The 16,552-nt window shown below is 47.5% G+C and overlaps 1 protein-coding gene across 2 annotated transcripts in view; it reads right to left on the bottom strand.

Moving 5' to 3' along the window:
* Positions 1–16,552, bottom strand: part of XPO1 (exportin 1) — a 1,118,801-nt gene that overhangs the window by 817,486 nt on the left and 284,763 nt on the right. For both annotated transcript variants that reach the window (XM_069608010.1, XM_069608011.1), the window contains exon 8: positions 2,935–2,983. In XM_069608010.1, the coding sequence (XP_069464111.1) occupies positions 2,935–2,983 (49 nt within the window). The remainder of the gene's footprint in view (positions 1–2,934; positions 2,984–16,552) is intronic.

Here is a 16,552-nt window from a genome sequence, read left to right as displayed (position 1 = left end):
AAAGGCGCCAAACCCGCAGAACTGCATTCAGCCGCAAGAGAAATCTTGCCTAGAGCCTTCATCGATCCCTGCTGCAAAGTCCCTTCTGAGGTCTTGTGTTCAGTCTCCAGGACAAGGAATCCACTGACGGGGTATTTGGCTGCAGTCCCTGAGGTTCTCCTGCTGCAATCTCTTCTTCATTGCTGAGGTACTGTGTTGGCTTGGGTATATACTTACATTAAGCCTGTTGGGATTTCTGTGTAGTCCTGGGGTGTTTTCTGTGATTGGGAGGTCCCTCGTCCAGTACACCCAGTCCCACTGCTAGAATCCTGCTGGGGTGTCTTCTGTGAAGCCCCGGACCCTCTTCTAGCCCTAGAAGTAAAGTACTCACTTGTTTGCCAGTTTTCCTAAGGAAACTGACTTTTGCTACTAAAGAACTTATTCTAACACTGCCTATTGGTCACTAGTCCTAGTGACCCCCTTCTGCCACTGAGAACACTGATGCTCTAAGGGAAAGACTTGTAAGGGATTGAGACTTCTGCCTGGAAAAGAAATCAAGTGTTTTATTACTTACTTGTAAAGAGTTTGTTGGTAACTGTAGTTCTAACTGTGAACAGTTACAAAAGTTCTTACTGATCTTGAATGTGTGATGCACTATTCTTAAAAGTATGGTTAACATCTTTTCTTTCTTAGCCACTGTTTTACCAGTCTAAAAGAAAGTAGATGTGAAGGTATTTTACTCTCCTGTGATTAGGCTGTGCCTCTTTACAAAAGTAATGTGTTGGTTTCACCAGATTATTCCTGTAGGGTAATTGTATGAGTGTCCTCCAACTGGGTCTTGCTTCCCCTGACTTGCTGCTAGCCTGTCCTTAATAAGTCTACATTAGGTTGTTGCCTACCTAGAATATCTATTCAGTAAAGTGCGACATTGGGTTTTACTTTCCCCTTCATTGTGAAGTTAAAGTAAAAGGGTTTTATTTACCTTGTGTTAGCTGTGTGCCATCCAAAACAAGTTCGAGTTATTGCTTACCTCAATCTGGGGTTCCCTTATTTCCAAAGCATCTGTAATGGTACATTACATCCTTAGGATTTACTCACATGGTATAACTGTGTTATGACGCAAGTAGTTATAGGTTTTTACTGCACCTAGAAAAAATGTTTCACTATTCACCAAAAGTATATTGTCCAGTTGACACTGTGATTTGTTCCAAGAGTCACTGTACAACTGGAAGGGCCTACTGTCCTTGTATTACCAAAAGTAATCTTAAAGTAGCCATTGGTCTTTTACTCACAAAGAATAGGCTTGACCTATACTAAATGTGTATAGCAAGGTCCTGACTTCCCTAGAACTACTGTTAGGTGTTCCAAATAAGGTCTATACTTGGGTCTGAGTACTTTCAAGGATAGTGTTGTGTTTTATATTGTGATTTCATATAATGTGTTAGTACTTACTTAATCCCTAGATTTATCTGGGCCTACCTGTATTTAAATAAATCCTTTATTTTTAAAATACACAGTGTTTGTGTTTCTTTGGATCGTTTGTATTACAATTTCACTTGTACTGTATCTACTGCCCTCTCTCCCTCCTAAAATAAGCCTGGCTGCTCTGTCTACGCTACCCTGAACTCAGATGGCACAGCCTTATACTAAGAGTGGAGTCTTGTACTACCTCAGTAGAATGGTTTTGCTAAGCCCTTAGGTGGACTTCAGAAAAACTGTCCTAACGAGAGAGAGGGAGAGAAAACAAGGTAAAATAATTACCAAGTCCAAGCAAATAGTTTGTGGGTTGTCGAAGATCATGAAGATTTATCATAAAAATGAAAATCTTACCTAATGTTTACTTAGACCATTATAGGTCTTTAAGAAAAGGGGACAGTAACTGTTGGCAGGCAGCAGTCCAGTTTTCAACATCCAAGGACACGATTGCCCTTAAGTATGAAGGAAATGGGATGAAAGGAATATGAAAAAGTAACCGACCATAGTGACTTGTGAACTGGTCCTTAGTGTCCCACCCCTTTTCTCAATTTGCCCCGCCCGCCGTCCCCCTAAAGTCAGGCAACGTATGTTCAGCAGGCTCCTGCACCTTAGTGCAAAAAACATTTCTTTTTATGGGGGAAATTACACTTTGTTCTGTGCATAAAGTGTTCTGTACCTTCCCCTAGGACAGACCCAGAAGTATGGAGGAAAGGGGACTAGGAGTACAGCCGTAACTACGCTGGCTACCTTTCTAAATAGGCCATAGTAACCAACTAATCGTCTATCACTATATGCAAAGTATAAATTACCCAGCATCCAAGAATGTAGCAATCACCCAGGCTTGAGAAGGGTGGTACATAGAGGACCACCAACTGCCTCCCACCCCCAACCTAGGTAGGCCCAACAGTAGTAAGGGTTTAGTGCCCTTACAAGCCCAGTTACTCCCCTAAACAGGGGTGACTGGTTTTCACGCCCCCAAGTTACAAATAGATTTTAATGGGAGACTGGCTCCGTGCGCAATGGCCTCCTGCCATGGCAAATAGAAAAGGATGTTAATTTCCAACAGTGACTGCAGTGGGATGGAGCATCAGAACCGGAGCACAAAGCTTCCGTCCAGCAGGTAAAAGGGAGGGGGTGGCGCAAAGGTTCAATATGTCCTGGAGGGTGCAACAGTGAGATGCTCCCCGTTGTCTCCCTACAATCAAGATGTCAGCATAGGAAAAGCCTCAGGTGGCAAGAGGCAGTACACTGTTCCTGCCTGCATTTCCAGCCAGCTGATTGGCTGAGCACACATCCCTGGGTGCCAATCTATCTTCCATCCCATCTGCTAACCATCATCATACCAACCTTTGACTTCACTCCCCCCCGGGAATCCAGTAACTAATGACAATCTGTTCATACAAAAGTTTTGATAGTAATTTAAAAAGAACATTCCAGCAACGCTTTCTTTCAAAATCAGATAAAATCAAAGTTGCTTACCATGACAAACTGACAAAGTTGAAATATCTGTGAGAATTCATTGCACATACTGAAAAGAAAGGCACACAATTAACAAATTAAATTTATAATTTTCCAAATTGTCATTTAATCCTCACACATATCCAACACTATTTAGGTTTTTATCAAAGTTAGAAAAGGTTAAACTACACCATTCCTTCTACAGATTCCAACTCCTTGGTCAAGGTGAAATGGTATAAAAATGGACAAGCAGAAATATGCATCAGGGGATTGGGATTTTGAACACCCAACTGTACCTCAGTTTAAGGTCTTGCCTCAGAAATTTTAAAAGGGTAGATTAAGAATCTGCATCAATAGTAGAACATTAAGAAAATGTGCGTAGGGACACCTATTGGATAGGTCAGAGTTAGCTGCAATCCTAGTTCTCCATTGTTTCTTCATTAAATTCAATAACCAGCTACCTCCACCCACATGTGGGATCTCAGATAACTTCATGGGGAGATGATCAATAAAAGTAAGGTTTGTTTATTTGGCTTGGTTGTCCTTTTATCCATTTCTCTCCCGAACAGCACCTCAATACAATTGTGAAACACTATTGTAAAAAAAAATATTCTTTTTGCAGCCTTCTTCCATCGATATCCATCAGTGGAAACCTCAGCAATTTTGATATGCCTGGAACACTGGCCTGACTTTGGAGTTAAGTAAAGCCGTTACAATTCACTTACCATGCTGAGCAGATTTCTTTTGTATGCAATGGTCAGCCCTTAAGGTTATCAGTGCAAAGGGACTGTCTCCCTGTCAGGGGAGTTTCTCTAAAGTCTACTAACAGGTGAGACTCAAACTATCCCTTGATATCCAGGACCTAACGCTTAGTACAAGTCTGTACTAATCAAAGGTTCGGTAGAATGGCAGAGCAGCCAGGCTCATTTTAGGAGTCAGATGTTGGCTGTAGGTAAGTACAATGAACTGAAATCCATAGGCCCAAAGAAACTTAAACATTTGTAGTTATAGTAAAATGGACACATTTGACATACACAAGGCAAGATAGTATTCAGGAGAGCAAGTACTATTTAAACTAATCAATACAATGGAAAACATTCATAATACTTCATTGTGAGAGAATTTCATGTCTGTGCTAAATCCTTTCAAACTGGGGACCGAGCTATTTTGCTGGACTTGGAACTTTTAAATTTTAACCACTGAATGAGGGGACCATTTTCTCCCCCTTGTGTTTTTACCAGATTTGGATTTTGTTTTTCCATTGTTTATGGAGTCTGTGGGCATCTGCTTTTTGTATGGCGAAATTCACGAACTTTACTCTTTGTAACGCTTAATGTGGAGTGCCAACGGGTTAACTAGTAGCCCCTTATCCTACTTTCTTATGCAACATTTTTATGTTACCCTCACCACTTTAAATGGCTGGTGGTATTGGTTTAATTGTTTCAACCATTGTGTTTTTCTACCGCAGGATGAACCCTCAGCTGCAGTGCTGCACCCATCGGTGACCATTTTGTAAAAATGGCCCTGGTCCTCTTTCTTTACAATGTTCTGTTATTGAGGTCTTTATTGGGTTTTATTCTGTGCGTTGACAGGTTTGAGCCCCTTGTCTTGCCTTTGGCAGGCTTCAGTCCACTGCTGCCTCCAGTGGGTCTGGAAAGACAGGATGTGAGGGAGGGTCCCAAAAACTTGCCTGTCCTTTGTCTCTAGGAATGCCTGAATTAAACTAGCCTAGACTGGCTGTCCTTTCAGGACAGGATCCCTGCTGTGCGATTGACAGCCCAGGCTGTGCATGAATGGGAGAAACCTGCTCAAAACGCGAGGGTTTTGGGACTACAGGCAAGAGTCGACCACTGGAAGAACATCCGAAGAAGAAACCGAAGCTCGCTACTACCTCCTGGTCCTTCAATTGCCCAGTGAAGCCCTGCTGCTGTCCAGGTAGGGGTAGACGTGGATCCCCTGTAGGCGCAGCCGCGCCGCCACCGGTGCAAGGCACTTGAACACCCTGGGTGCCGACTTCAATACGAAAGGGAGGGCCTTGAACTGGTAGCGCCGCCCTTGGACCACGAACCTGAGGAACTTCCGGTGTCCTTTTAGAATGGGGATGTGGAAGTAGGCATCCTCCAAGTCCAACGACGACAGGAAATCGTCGTCCTCCAGCTGTCCCAGCACGTGCTGGAGGGCGACCATCCGGAACTTCGGAGCCTTGATTTACTTGTTCAGTCGCCGCAGGTTCAGGATGGGACGCCAACCTCCTGTCTTCTTTACAAGTATCTTGAGTAGACCCCAGAGCCCCGAAGTCTCTTTGGGATGAGCTCGATGGCACCTTTCTTGAGCAACGCCCTTACCTCCAGCAGCAGCTGGGGTAGGTGGTTTTCCTTCCTGGCCACGGGTGGCACGCAAGGGCACTTCTTTAGAAACTTGAGGGCGTGCCCCTGGGCCAGGGTATCCAGCACCCAACGGTCAGTGGAGATGGACTCCCACACGCCGACTAACTTCGCCAGCCGGCTTCCCACCGGGGTGCTTCGGTGGGGGCCCAACACCACGGTCGGTTCCGTCCTGTTTCGAGGCCGCCTTGCCCTCCCTGGCGACGACAGCGGGAACCTCCAGACTTGCCCCGTCCCCTATATAGGCCTCCTGCGACTAGGAACGGGCCGCTTGACGGTAGGTAGAGGAGCTGCTGCCGGAACTTTTGGAGGCCCCTTGCTTGCCTCCGGTGTTCTGAAAGGACGGCCATCGTTGGAGAACTCCCAGGGCCCGGGCTGTCTCCGTTTTGATGGCTTGCAGGGACTCTTCGACTGTCTTCCCAAACAGGTTGTTCCCGTCAAAGGGCATGTCCAACACTTTGGCTTGTACGTTCTGGCGGAAATCAGTCACCTTAAGCCATCCGTGCAGTCTGAGGCAAACACTGTTGCCCAACTGGCGGAAACCGGTGTCAGCGATGTCAGTCGCCACCGTTATGGCGTGGTCCGATGCCACCTCGCCTTCTTGCAGGATTTCCAGGGCTTCTGCACTCTTGTCGTCCGGCAGGAAGTCCAACAAGGGAGCGATTTTATACCAAAGTTCCCTGTCATAACAGGCAACGATAGCCAGGGCGTTGGCCGTCTTAATCGTCGCCGCCGACGTGATGACTCGTCGTCCCATCGCGTCATGCTTCTTTCCCTCGCCGTCCGGCGGTGAAGTAGATGTCGATGCCCCCGCCCGCCTTCTTCCTGGCCGCCGCCGAGACAACTGAATCCGGGGTCGGCTGTGCTCTAAGGCATAGAGGGGCCTCGTCGGGGACCCAGTACTTTTTTTTCGTATCGGTCCCTTTTTGCCGGTGTCGTGGACGGGTTCATGAAGAAGAGCCCCTCGTCCCAGATGTCATTCAGTAGAGGTACAGCTAGGACCATCTTCCTCTTGGTCTCTCGACGTTGACAGAGGAACCCCTCCTTTTCTCCGGGGCAGAGCTGGAAAAGCTCGGATGCCCTGGAGATCATTGCATGGAAGGATCCAATCTCATCAGGCGGGGAGGCCCGAGGAGGGAGGGGGGGGGGGGACGACGACGCGAGGTCCACCCCGCCGTTGCCGCCCTAGTCGTCCGTGCCCATCGTGGCCGTGCCCATCCCCGCGGGGAAGAGGGTTGAGCAGGCCTCGAGGGCAGGAAGGGAGCAGGAGGATGTGTTCTCCTCTTGGGTGGTGGACTTCCCGTCGGGCCTGGTTCCGTCTCCTCCGTCGGGGGTAAAGGCAATCTAGTCCTTATTTCAGAGCATAAGGATTGAATTGCAATCAAAATGGCTGCTGTTTTGTCCTGCGGCACTGGCTGCGACGGGCACCACGGTTGGTCTGGGGTCCCGTCGGCGGCGCCGCCGTCGTTTCCGTCGTCCCCCTCGTCGGGATGCCTCTCGACGAGCTGGTCCTCCTACATGCCCACGTCGTGGCTCTCAGGGGCTTCGACAAGTTCCTCCTCGGAGATTGTGTCTGAATCCACGACGGCCACTGCCCCTCCCCCTCCCCCCTCTTTCTCCGCAGGGGGCTTCGTGGGGGGTTCTTTCGATGGTCTTGAAAGATGCCTCCCTCCGAGGTGGCAGGGAGACTCTGGGCCCCGAGGCCGCTACCATAGGTGTAACCTCTGCAGGCTGCGCCAGGGTTGCCGCGACCTCCTCGATAGAGGCCTTGGCTGGGTGAATCAAGGCCTTAGTCACAGACTGCGTGCTTGTGGCCTTCACCTTGGGAGAGGGCTCCGCGCCTCGCTCCCCCTCAGCCGAAATCTTCGAGATCGACCGGGGCCTCTCCAGAAGCTTGGCCGGGTTCTCGGATTTCCTCTTACCCGAGCCAGAGCGTTGGCTTGTGGTCGATGGCGCAGGGGAGGATGCGCCCTGCCTGGCAGCCGAGGAGCCCGACCGTTCGGCGCTCCCGGTTCCCGCGGTGCTTAGCCTTCTGTTGGGCCCCCGTCGCCGGGGCGTCCTCACAGGACTTAGAAGATTGCTCTGATTTCTTTTTCTTCTCACCTGACGGGCTCTTTCCCTCCAGCCAGTTGGCGAGACGAAGATGTCGGTCCCTCATGGTCCGCTCCGACATGTTCCTGCAAAACGCACAGTCCTCCTCCACGTGCGTTTTGTCCTCGTGAAGACAGCAAAGGCATAAGGAATGCTCGTCTTCCTTGAACATGTTCTGCAGCTGGCATCCCGGACAGGCCCTGAACAGCTTCCCGGGCGTCAAGCTCCCTTTCTCCTGGGCCATGTCCGGGGTAGGCCTCAGAAACTTCTGGAATCCTCCAAAAGCATCGTTCGACGAAATCTTCACCCTTGAGGGGCGTAAAAACCTCCAAAACGGGTCCCCGTTGATCGGATGTAAAGACGGTGGAGCCTGAGGCTCAATTTAACCGAAAAATTAGAAATTCTCTTTGAAAAAGCGCGAAAATGCAGCAAAAGCTCGAGAGCTACAGCACAAGGACTCCCAACACTTGAACGTGTGGTAAAACTCTGAGGATGGCTGCCGGAGGCGGGGCTTAGGGAGAGGGCAGTCTTTGGCTGTGGGCAATTGGCTGTGGGCAGTATGACCCAGAGATCAGTGATTGGTTACTACTAGGAAAGACAGATCAGAAACAAAACTGATACTGATTTATTTCTGTACCGAAGATTCCCTGCCTGACGACGGGGAATATTCATGAGCATGTGAATCCATGCCAGACCCCCATGCTGGAGAAGCAGTGTCCTGTGTTGCTTTGAGGATAGACTGCCACTACTGCTTGAGCTTGGCGGCGGGGGAGGGGGGGGGGGACAATTATTTTTTTGCTGCCAGAACTTCAGTCCGCTTTCTATTTTCAGCAAACTTTTTTTTCTACAAAAACACTGCGCAGTGTGTCCTGTGCCTGGTGAACGGGGCGCGGGTCACTCCACATCAAGGGTAAGCCTTAAATACTATGCCTGGAAAAAACTCACAGTGCTGACTTCTGAACTTTGTGGATACTTGCATCTTTCACGGGGCTAGTGCTTTTGGAACTGAATCTTGAACACCACCTGTTCCTCGAACCACACATTAACTGTGCGTTCCACTGCATGTGTGGGGACTGCCCTTGGAACAGCCACCTTCTCTTACCTCTCAGTGCATGCCAGCACTCAATTGAGGGGTTTACTGGAACTGTGGGGCTAGGCCCTTTGACCAGTCTCTAGCCTCCTTTTCCCTGCATCCATTAACTGTTCTCAACTTCAAAAAAAACAAAAACGAACACTATTCAACAGTTAGCGTATAAGGTCTATTTCTGTGAGTTGGCAGTTTATGCCTTTTTCCATCTACTACCTTAAATCAGGGATGCCTAATACTCTTAAGACATCTAGTGCTCCTCTAACCTTGAAGTCAACGCCGGTTAGATCCACACATGTTCTCAAGCGCAAAATGATTAATCAATCTCTTGCCAACTCTGATAAGAAAGTGTGCAGGCGATATTCAGGACTTTTGTAAGCCTGTAACTACAACTATAATTCCTATTGTGGACAGCCTTCCACAACCGGTTGAGAGCTCCTTGCCTGTGGCAGAGCGGACTTCAGTGCCTTCTAATGACAGTCACTGATACACAATTATTGTCTGTGGAAGCCACTCCAACATTGAACATACCCTGGACAACACAAAATTTGGAAGTGAAACCGTAGCCAAGTGCATCATCACAGTCTGCCTCGCCTGGTCACAATTTGCAGGAGGAGCCGTTTCGTCACTTGGTCACATTGCAGCAGAGCATTCCATACAAAGTATTGAAACTAGCATAAACACTGTTGGAAACATTTCCATCATTGAGTCATCTTCCTTGGTATGCTGAGTCCAACAGTCTATATCAGTGCCCTAGTATGTTTGACAACTAGTGCAGACTCTTCTCGATCTAGGCCTTCCACCATTAGTCCAGCCTCACGGAGAAACAGTGAAGAGATTGCATCTTGTACTTTACCCATAGGGCAACCCCCAGTCTTACTAGAAATAGCATTGCATGCAATGAATATGGCCATTGTTACATTGACCTAACTGTTTGAAACATTAGAACGCAAACTTACTGATCAAGCAAAACAGATTGATCAACTGCCAGTGTGGATATGTAAACTTGTGTACAATAAGACAAAATGGCATGGCTATGAGGTATGTGAATATTGGTTTTGCTCCTGCATCTTTAGCAGATAACCTAGTCCAAACTATTCCATCTCGAATCCCTGTTCCCCTTCCTTCAGCTGTACCTGAAAACTCCCAAATCATTGCTCTGGGAGTGCATGTAGAGTGCGAGGCAAGCCATCTGACCAATGTTGGCTGTGTGAATGAAACTGCTTCTAAAACCAAACCTCTTCCTTTGTGCCCATTTTAATTGAGGACCATTTGGAGCAAAGGGTTTCAGTCGTTAACACAAAAACGTGAAAGGGAAATTGTTTAGTGGCCCCAAGAATAATCAAAAAATCAAAAGGGCTCGACATGGCGAATTAACACCAACATCAAACAACTAATCAGAAGTTTAACATCTAAAAACAACTTGACCTCAGTAGGTCATATGGCTACTTCAGCTCAGCCGCTAGGGAAAAAAACAAGTCACCACTGAACTTGATAACAAGGCCTCTGAGGTGGAGGATTAACTCCCCCCTCAATGACCTTGTGGTCTCCATTTCACCCTCAATGATCTTGTGGCATCTATTCCCTGTGACAAAGCAGCAGAGCAACAAACCGCCACGTCCAAAATCATTACATCCGAATCTAATTTGCTGACCAAGAGTATAAAGGAAGTTACCTTTCTGGAAACCGACCATGATCAGAACGAGTTTTCTGCTTTGGATGACATCCGCAAGCAAAACGAGAGATTGATTAAACAATGTCACCCTAAAGCAATCTAGCACTGGCACTGTTTAGTTGCCAGTGACAACCATGAATTCCAATTTGGTCAGTGGTCTATGGTCGACTATTGGCCACATAGGTCCAGCTGCTATTGGGCTGGTCAACATCCAGGCTGCTGATGGTCATAATACAATGGATGATGATCTTGGGCTGTACAACCGAGAAGTTGAAAAGATGGTCCCCCACCAATATGATGCTTTCTCTAATGTGGAGACCTTAAAGACTAATTCTTGCGCACCCACATCACACACTAACCTAAGTGATAAATCTACCTCCAACCCTTCTGAGGCTGCACTCAATCATCAGTCTAACCCCAGGTTACAAAGTTCAGTCAGGCTACAGCTTGACGATAAGATTGCTAAGGCTGTAGAACTCCATGTAAACCAGACCTTTGTAACCAAGTCACTAGTGCCGAAGGTGGGCATTTTAGACTTTGGTAGTAAAGAGCTGGTTGTGTCGCCACGTAACCTTGTCGTAGGAGACCGAGAAGGAGGGCAAGCTGTGGGGCGAGTTAATCCCAATGGTAGGGAGGAAAAGGGGCCTCTCTTGAATAGTAAAAAGAAAAAGCATTGGGACAAGTTCCGTCTCATTTTTAAATGTCACCCAGGTACATAACCCTCATATGTGATCAACAGGACTAGCATTTTGGGTATTTGTGAAGATGTTAGCTCATTACAGGAGATTACCTCCTCTGACTTTCCGACTTCGAACAGATTGAATAATCAGTGATGAGACTCTTCCATAGTTGGACTATGGATACACTAGCTCAGTTAGAAATGCTCTTTGGCAGTCACGTATGGAGTTGTTTGCCCTTGGGTTCGTGCTGGCACGTGACCCTGTTATTATGGACAACAATGGTGAGCTTAGATTAGGGAAATTCTTAAATTCTGTGATGCCTGCATCACAATAAGTACTTGCACAACATGGAGAAAGAAATATCATTGATCATGGATTACACAGTGACCCTCTGAGATAGAATGTTTAAGCCTAATTTATAACAGTCAGTTAAACATGCACATAATTCTATTTCTCTCATCAGCTGGAACACCTGTGGGTTTCCTCACTTATTGGGTCAAAATGCTGCTTTTCTTGCCGATCACGACATAGTTCTGCAGGAAACCTGGTTACTTCAGCAGCCAGTTTGGGAAGATCATACCATTATATTGCACGCCGCTAAATCATCTGGTTGGGGCCGTCCTTCCGCAGGACTCCTAGTTGCTATTAAAAAAAAAAAAAAAATGCCCATCTTTCTTTTTGGGCTGCTCCTAACTTCTACTTACTCATGGTGAAACTAGCCTTTCCTGGGAGTGCAGTAGCCATTGTTAACATGTATAGGAATCCTGCGGAGGAGTGGTGGGTGGGGGGCCGGATAACTGACACCGTATTCTTTGCTGATCATCATTGCTGAGGCGAGTGAGATAACAGGTGTGGTTTTGATTGGCGATTTTAACCTGCAATTGTTACCCGTGAATAACCCTAGGTTTAATCTCATGTGCTTAAAGCATAGATGCATGACAGAGGGTTAATAATGTGTAACGGGACATGCCCTCTAAGGTCACATGGCCACATGGCGAAGAGGAACCAGTGAGTCTATTATTGACTACGCCTTGGTTGATTCTGGTACATTTGAGGCAGCCTCCAGCTTTAAGGTCCTTACTGAGATCTACAGTGACCATGAAATGTTGAATCTTAGTTGGCAGCTGAATCATCAGGTGTCGAGTCTGTTTCGCCAACGTTTAAACAGAGCTTGTTGGTCAACAATGTGAGAACATGCTTCATATGGAACTCGCATGCTCCAATCTCTTGACAATTTTGAGAATGCTTACCGTGACGGCATTACTGCAACAGCTGATTACACCTCCTTTTTGCACTTATATCAGACCCAGACCCACAAACTCGTTGGCTCACCATAAAACCACTCACGAATTTGATGTGGTCCAGCAAAAGAAATCCTTACTACGCAAGCAGAAACAGATTGTTCTGGCCTCTAACTTTATGAACAAGCGTGAATTGATTAGATCTTTACAACACCGCTATAGGAATTGGCTTCATGCCCATCGAATGATCAAGCTGATGGGGAGGCCATGTTGCGTAGTGTCTCACAAAAACATACTGCTCAAATATGGTCTCATCAATATTGCTAACAATGCTGCTCAAAAGCCAGCACAATTAAATGGGGTCAATGAGAAAGAGTGGGTGCTGTTTTTCACTAATCTTTATGCAAAACCATCACTCAATCAAGATGGACAGATCGGAGGTGCCAAAATTTGAGGGTTTAGTGATTTCCGAGGCAGACATTGTTTTATTAGTTAACTCAACAACTTGCGGGCGCCGGGTCCTGACGGGCTGTGTAATCGGATTTTCAAGCAGTATCCTGTTTGAAAACCCAAAACAACATTTTAGACCAAACAAATATCTAACAATACCTTTGTCATGGCGCACTTCAGTGATCGTTCCCCTCTTCAAAAAGGGTGATCACTCGCTTCCTGGCAATTACACAGACCCATTGTGCTTTTGGATGCGCCTAGCAAGCTCTTCTCCAAATTCATTTTGCGTGACTTCAATGGTCAGCTGATCCCCAAAAAAGGGACCCCTTTCAAACTGGATTTATCCCAGGCATGGGCACTGGTGTGAATCTATTAACAATCATCACTTGCAGATCATCATCGCATTGCGAACCAACCAATATATGACACCTTCATTGATTTAAGAGCTGCCTTCGACTCAGTTTCGCAGGAGCTCTGGTTTCATAAACTGCGCCTACATGGGTGTCACTCATACCTTGTGTCGCTCATTGAATCCCTCCACACGCAGAACACCATATGTGTGAGACTAACATTTGAAGACAAACCTTCTGAACCTATTGAGACGTTTAGAGGGCTTAGACAAGGTTGTACCTTGGCCTCAGCTCTTCATTTCAGATATTGGAAGAGCTTTTTTAAATCTCACTGACCCCCTGAACTGGCGAACAAAGCGGTTTTGTTTTTGCTGTATGCTGAGGACCTTGTGCTAGTTTCTAAAACACAGACGGGTCTGCAGACTGCTTTGAATGCCTTGGCCACATACACTGAAAATAATCTTCTCACCATAAATCTAGAGAAAACTAAGACCCTGCAGTTTCTTCCTCCTAAGAACTCCATCAAGAGAACCCCGAAAAGGTTTCTGGGGGAAACCCAGCTTGAAATTGTCAAACATTACATCTATTTGGGCACCCTGATCACCAGTCAAAAAGGGTCCTGTGCTCACCAACAATGACTACAAGATAAAACTAATACCTCTACTCGTAAAGCCACACTAATCTAAGACAAGATTGGTAAATTTACAATCGTGCCAGCCTTGACTTACTATTGACAGAAGACCACTCCTATTCTCTATGCATCCGAGTAAAAATTGACTATCAAAAGTGTTTTGGTCAAGGATTGAGGGCAAATACTAGCGAAGAATTCTGGCGGAGCCGGTTGAGCCGGGCTATTAGGCTGTTCTACCTCAGGATCCGTATCCCATGTCTCATCCCTCACTGGTGAAGACACCGTCGACAGAGTATCACGTGGAGCACTCTCCTGATCTGACTCTGGCAACCCCTTCAGGATAACGTTTGGGACGGTCCAAGCAAACTGGCAACAAGACCACACCAGGCACACTCAACCACCTGAGCCACCAGGCTCAGCAGAGACCGCACATCCAGTTGCCCCAACAACGACTGGAGTTTATTCAACACCTGCAAGGCCAGCAGGGACTGTTGATTCACCAACGGGTAAAGGTGCGGCCCAGCCCGACGTAGCCTGGCGTGCACCCTGCAGTCACAGAGCCGACAAATCGAAAATGGGGTCCTGTTCCTCCTCCATTCCCGAGGAAACAGAGTATGCAGCCGGTTCCTGTTGCAGAATGTCCACTGGAAGCATGGGCCCAAAGCCGGCAGATTGCCACGGCCCTCCCGTCGGCAACAAGCCCTCCGAATCCATCTGCGCCAATGACAACAGTGGGCCACTGTCAGTAACGGCCGTGGACGGGGCCGACAACACCATTGACGACAGAAGAGCAGATTGTTCTCGCCACCGTTGACTATGGAACATCTATTGACAACACTCTTCGTCGGAACCGAGGTCTAAACAGGCTTAGATTTCTCTGGTGAAGCTGACATTTTGGAAGAAAAGCTAGAACGGCGCTTCGACAATGTATGATGGTCGTTAGACGATTAGTGCTTCGAGGAGAAAGACTCCCTCAGCTTTGCTTGCCCTCTGTCCGATGTCTTCCACTTCTCAGGCCTACCACCGGGAACCTTTGACTTGTCCGGCCGATCAGACTGTGGCAGCGAGGAGCTACTCGCCCCTTCGAGTGATGTGACCTGGACGTAGAGGACTTGCTACCTCTCCCCACCTCCAAAATTGGCAACTCTGTCCGTTGCTTCTTAGCAGCGGGCTCTGCAGACGCTGCCCGTCGGTGCACAGGGGCCTTCCCCATCGTCACTGAAGACTGGCTTCTCCAGGCCAAACCCACCTCTGAAGCCGGTAAGTGCCCCCGTTCAGCCAATAGATGAGCCAGCGGTTGTGGTCCTTCAAAGTCATCTGCAAAAACCCTTGGGCTTTCTTGCAGACATCCGCCGAATGATGGGGTATAGACAGAGACAATCCGTAGGACCATCTCCTTAGAACACCTTTAGGCCGCAGGTAGCACAAGGCCTAAAATGCAATTTTTTTCTGGCCCACAGAGGACATACTGGCCGGTTACAAAAAAAGCATGTGCAAACCACAAAGAGAAACAAGGTGATCCCAACATTTTGGACACGGCTCAAATATGAAGGGAAGCCGCGGGGGCGGGGCCATTTACATCAGACGTCCTATTGGTCAGGCAATCAAAAAGAACACTGATAGGACACTAAAGTGTCGTAGTTTTCCATAGGAAAATGGAAAGTTAAAGTTACTGAGGTTTACCAGCCTGACGGGAAATATTCACAGCATGTGAGTCCATAAAGATCCAATGCTGGAGAAGATGGAGTTCCCGTGGAACGTGTTGTGACAGGAATACCTTGTGTTTGGGAGCCCATTTTCTTATGTTCTGGGACAGTTTGGACAGCCATGGAGTGTGTGCCCCCTTGTTTATTCAGGGCTGTAGTACTGTCCGTGAGGACTAGAACCGTCTTCCCCTGGAGGCGAGTTTGGGAAGCCTTCAGAGCCTTGAACACTGCCAGCAGCGCCAACAAGTTTAAGGCGTTGCATGCTACTGCTGGGGACCACACTCTGTGCGCTGTTTAATAAAAGCACCTACCGCCCGTCAGAGAAGAGTCTGTGGTGAGTGGCTTCTACTGCGGGGGTGGTGAAGCTTTTCGCTGGACCACCACTGCAGAGACTGAACAAAGGCTGCCGAGACAAGCACTAGATCATCCCATTGTCCGCAGGCCTGACACCATTGGCTTGAGAGTCACTCTTGCAAAAGGCGCATGCACAGACACGTGTGTGGTACTAGGTAGAGGCAAAAGGCCATCATCCCCAAGAGCCGCATGGCTTTACGTACGGTCACCTCGTGAATGGCTACATAGGGATGGATCTGGAATAGCATGTTTTGAGCCCTGTTAGAGAAAGACTAGGCTGTCTTTGGTCCGAATTAGAGCCCTCAGAAATTGTTTACTTGGCTGAGGTCCAGCCTGGACTTTTTACTCGTTGATCAAGTACCCTAGGCTGAAGAGATCTACCGTCTTTTGGGTATTTGATAGGCATGTTCTGTACGAATACCCCGTGATGAGCCAGTCGAGGTAGATGATCTCCCTCTTGTCCCCACGAATGAGGCCCAGCAACAGGATCTGCAGAGCTGTAGAGTAACAGAAGACAGCTGGAACAATTTCTTCTAACGAGAGGTACTGTAAAGTCTAAGAGACCTTACCTCTTTATTGTGTAGCCTTACTTGCTCTCAGTCGAGACCCGTCTTGGTCACCTTGTAGTGTTGCTAAAGCTTTGCCCTTCACAAGCCTCCCAGCTTGCAACAAACATGTCTACAAACATTGTGCAAGACTTTTTACCTACCTGCAAAGATAATCTTCAGCTCCCCTTGACAATGTGCAATTAACATTTGCTGTACTGGCTCCGAGAGACTCCTCTTTACCTCTTGTGCTTGCGAAGGTGTTGAAAAGTACTTGCCTGTTTGAGTTATTTTGTCAACGTTTGTTTTATTCCTCTATTCTAACCTTTTCTCCTAACTCCGTATTGCTCTGAATGTACCAGTGATAAATCAATGTCCACAGTGTACCATCTGTTCAAGTCACCTGTGGGTGTAGGAAGTGTGTGTACCAATGGGTGTCATTTGA

The sequence above is a fragment of the Ambystoma mexicanum genome, chromosome 4q (assembly GCF_040938575.1).
Source record: "Ambystoma mexicanum isolate Mex_15411 chromosome 4q, UKY_AmexF1_1, whole genome shotgun sequence".
In the NCBI taxonomy this organism is placed as follows: Eukaryota; Metazoa; Chordata; class Amphibia; order Caudata; family Ambystomatidae; genus Ambystoma; species Ambystoma mexicanum.
The sequence above is the reverse complement of the archived record's forward strand: the minus strand, read 5'-3'. Positions and strand labels throughout refer to the sequence as shown.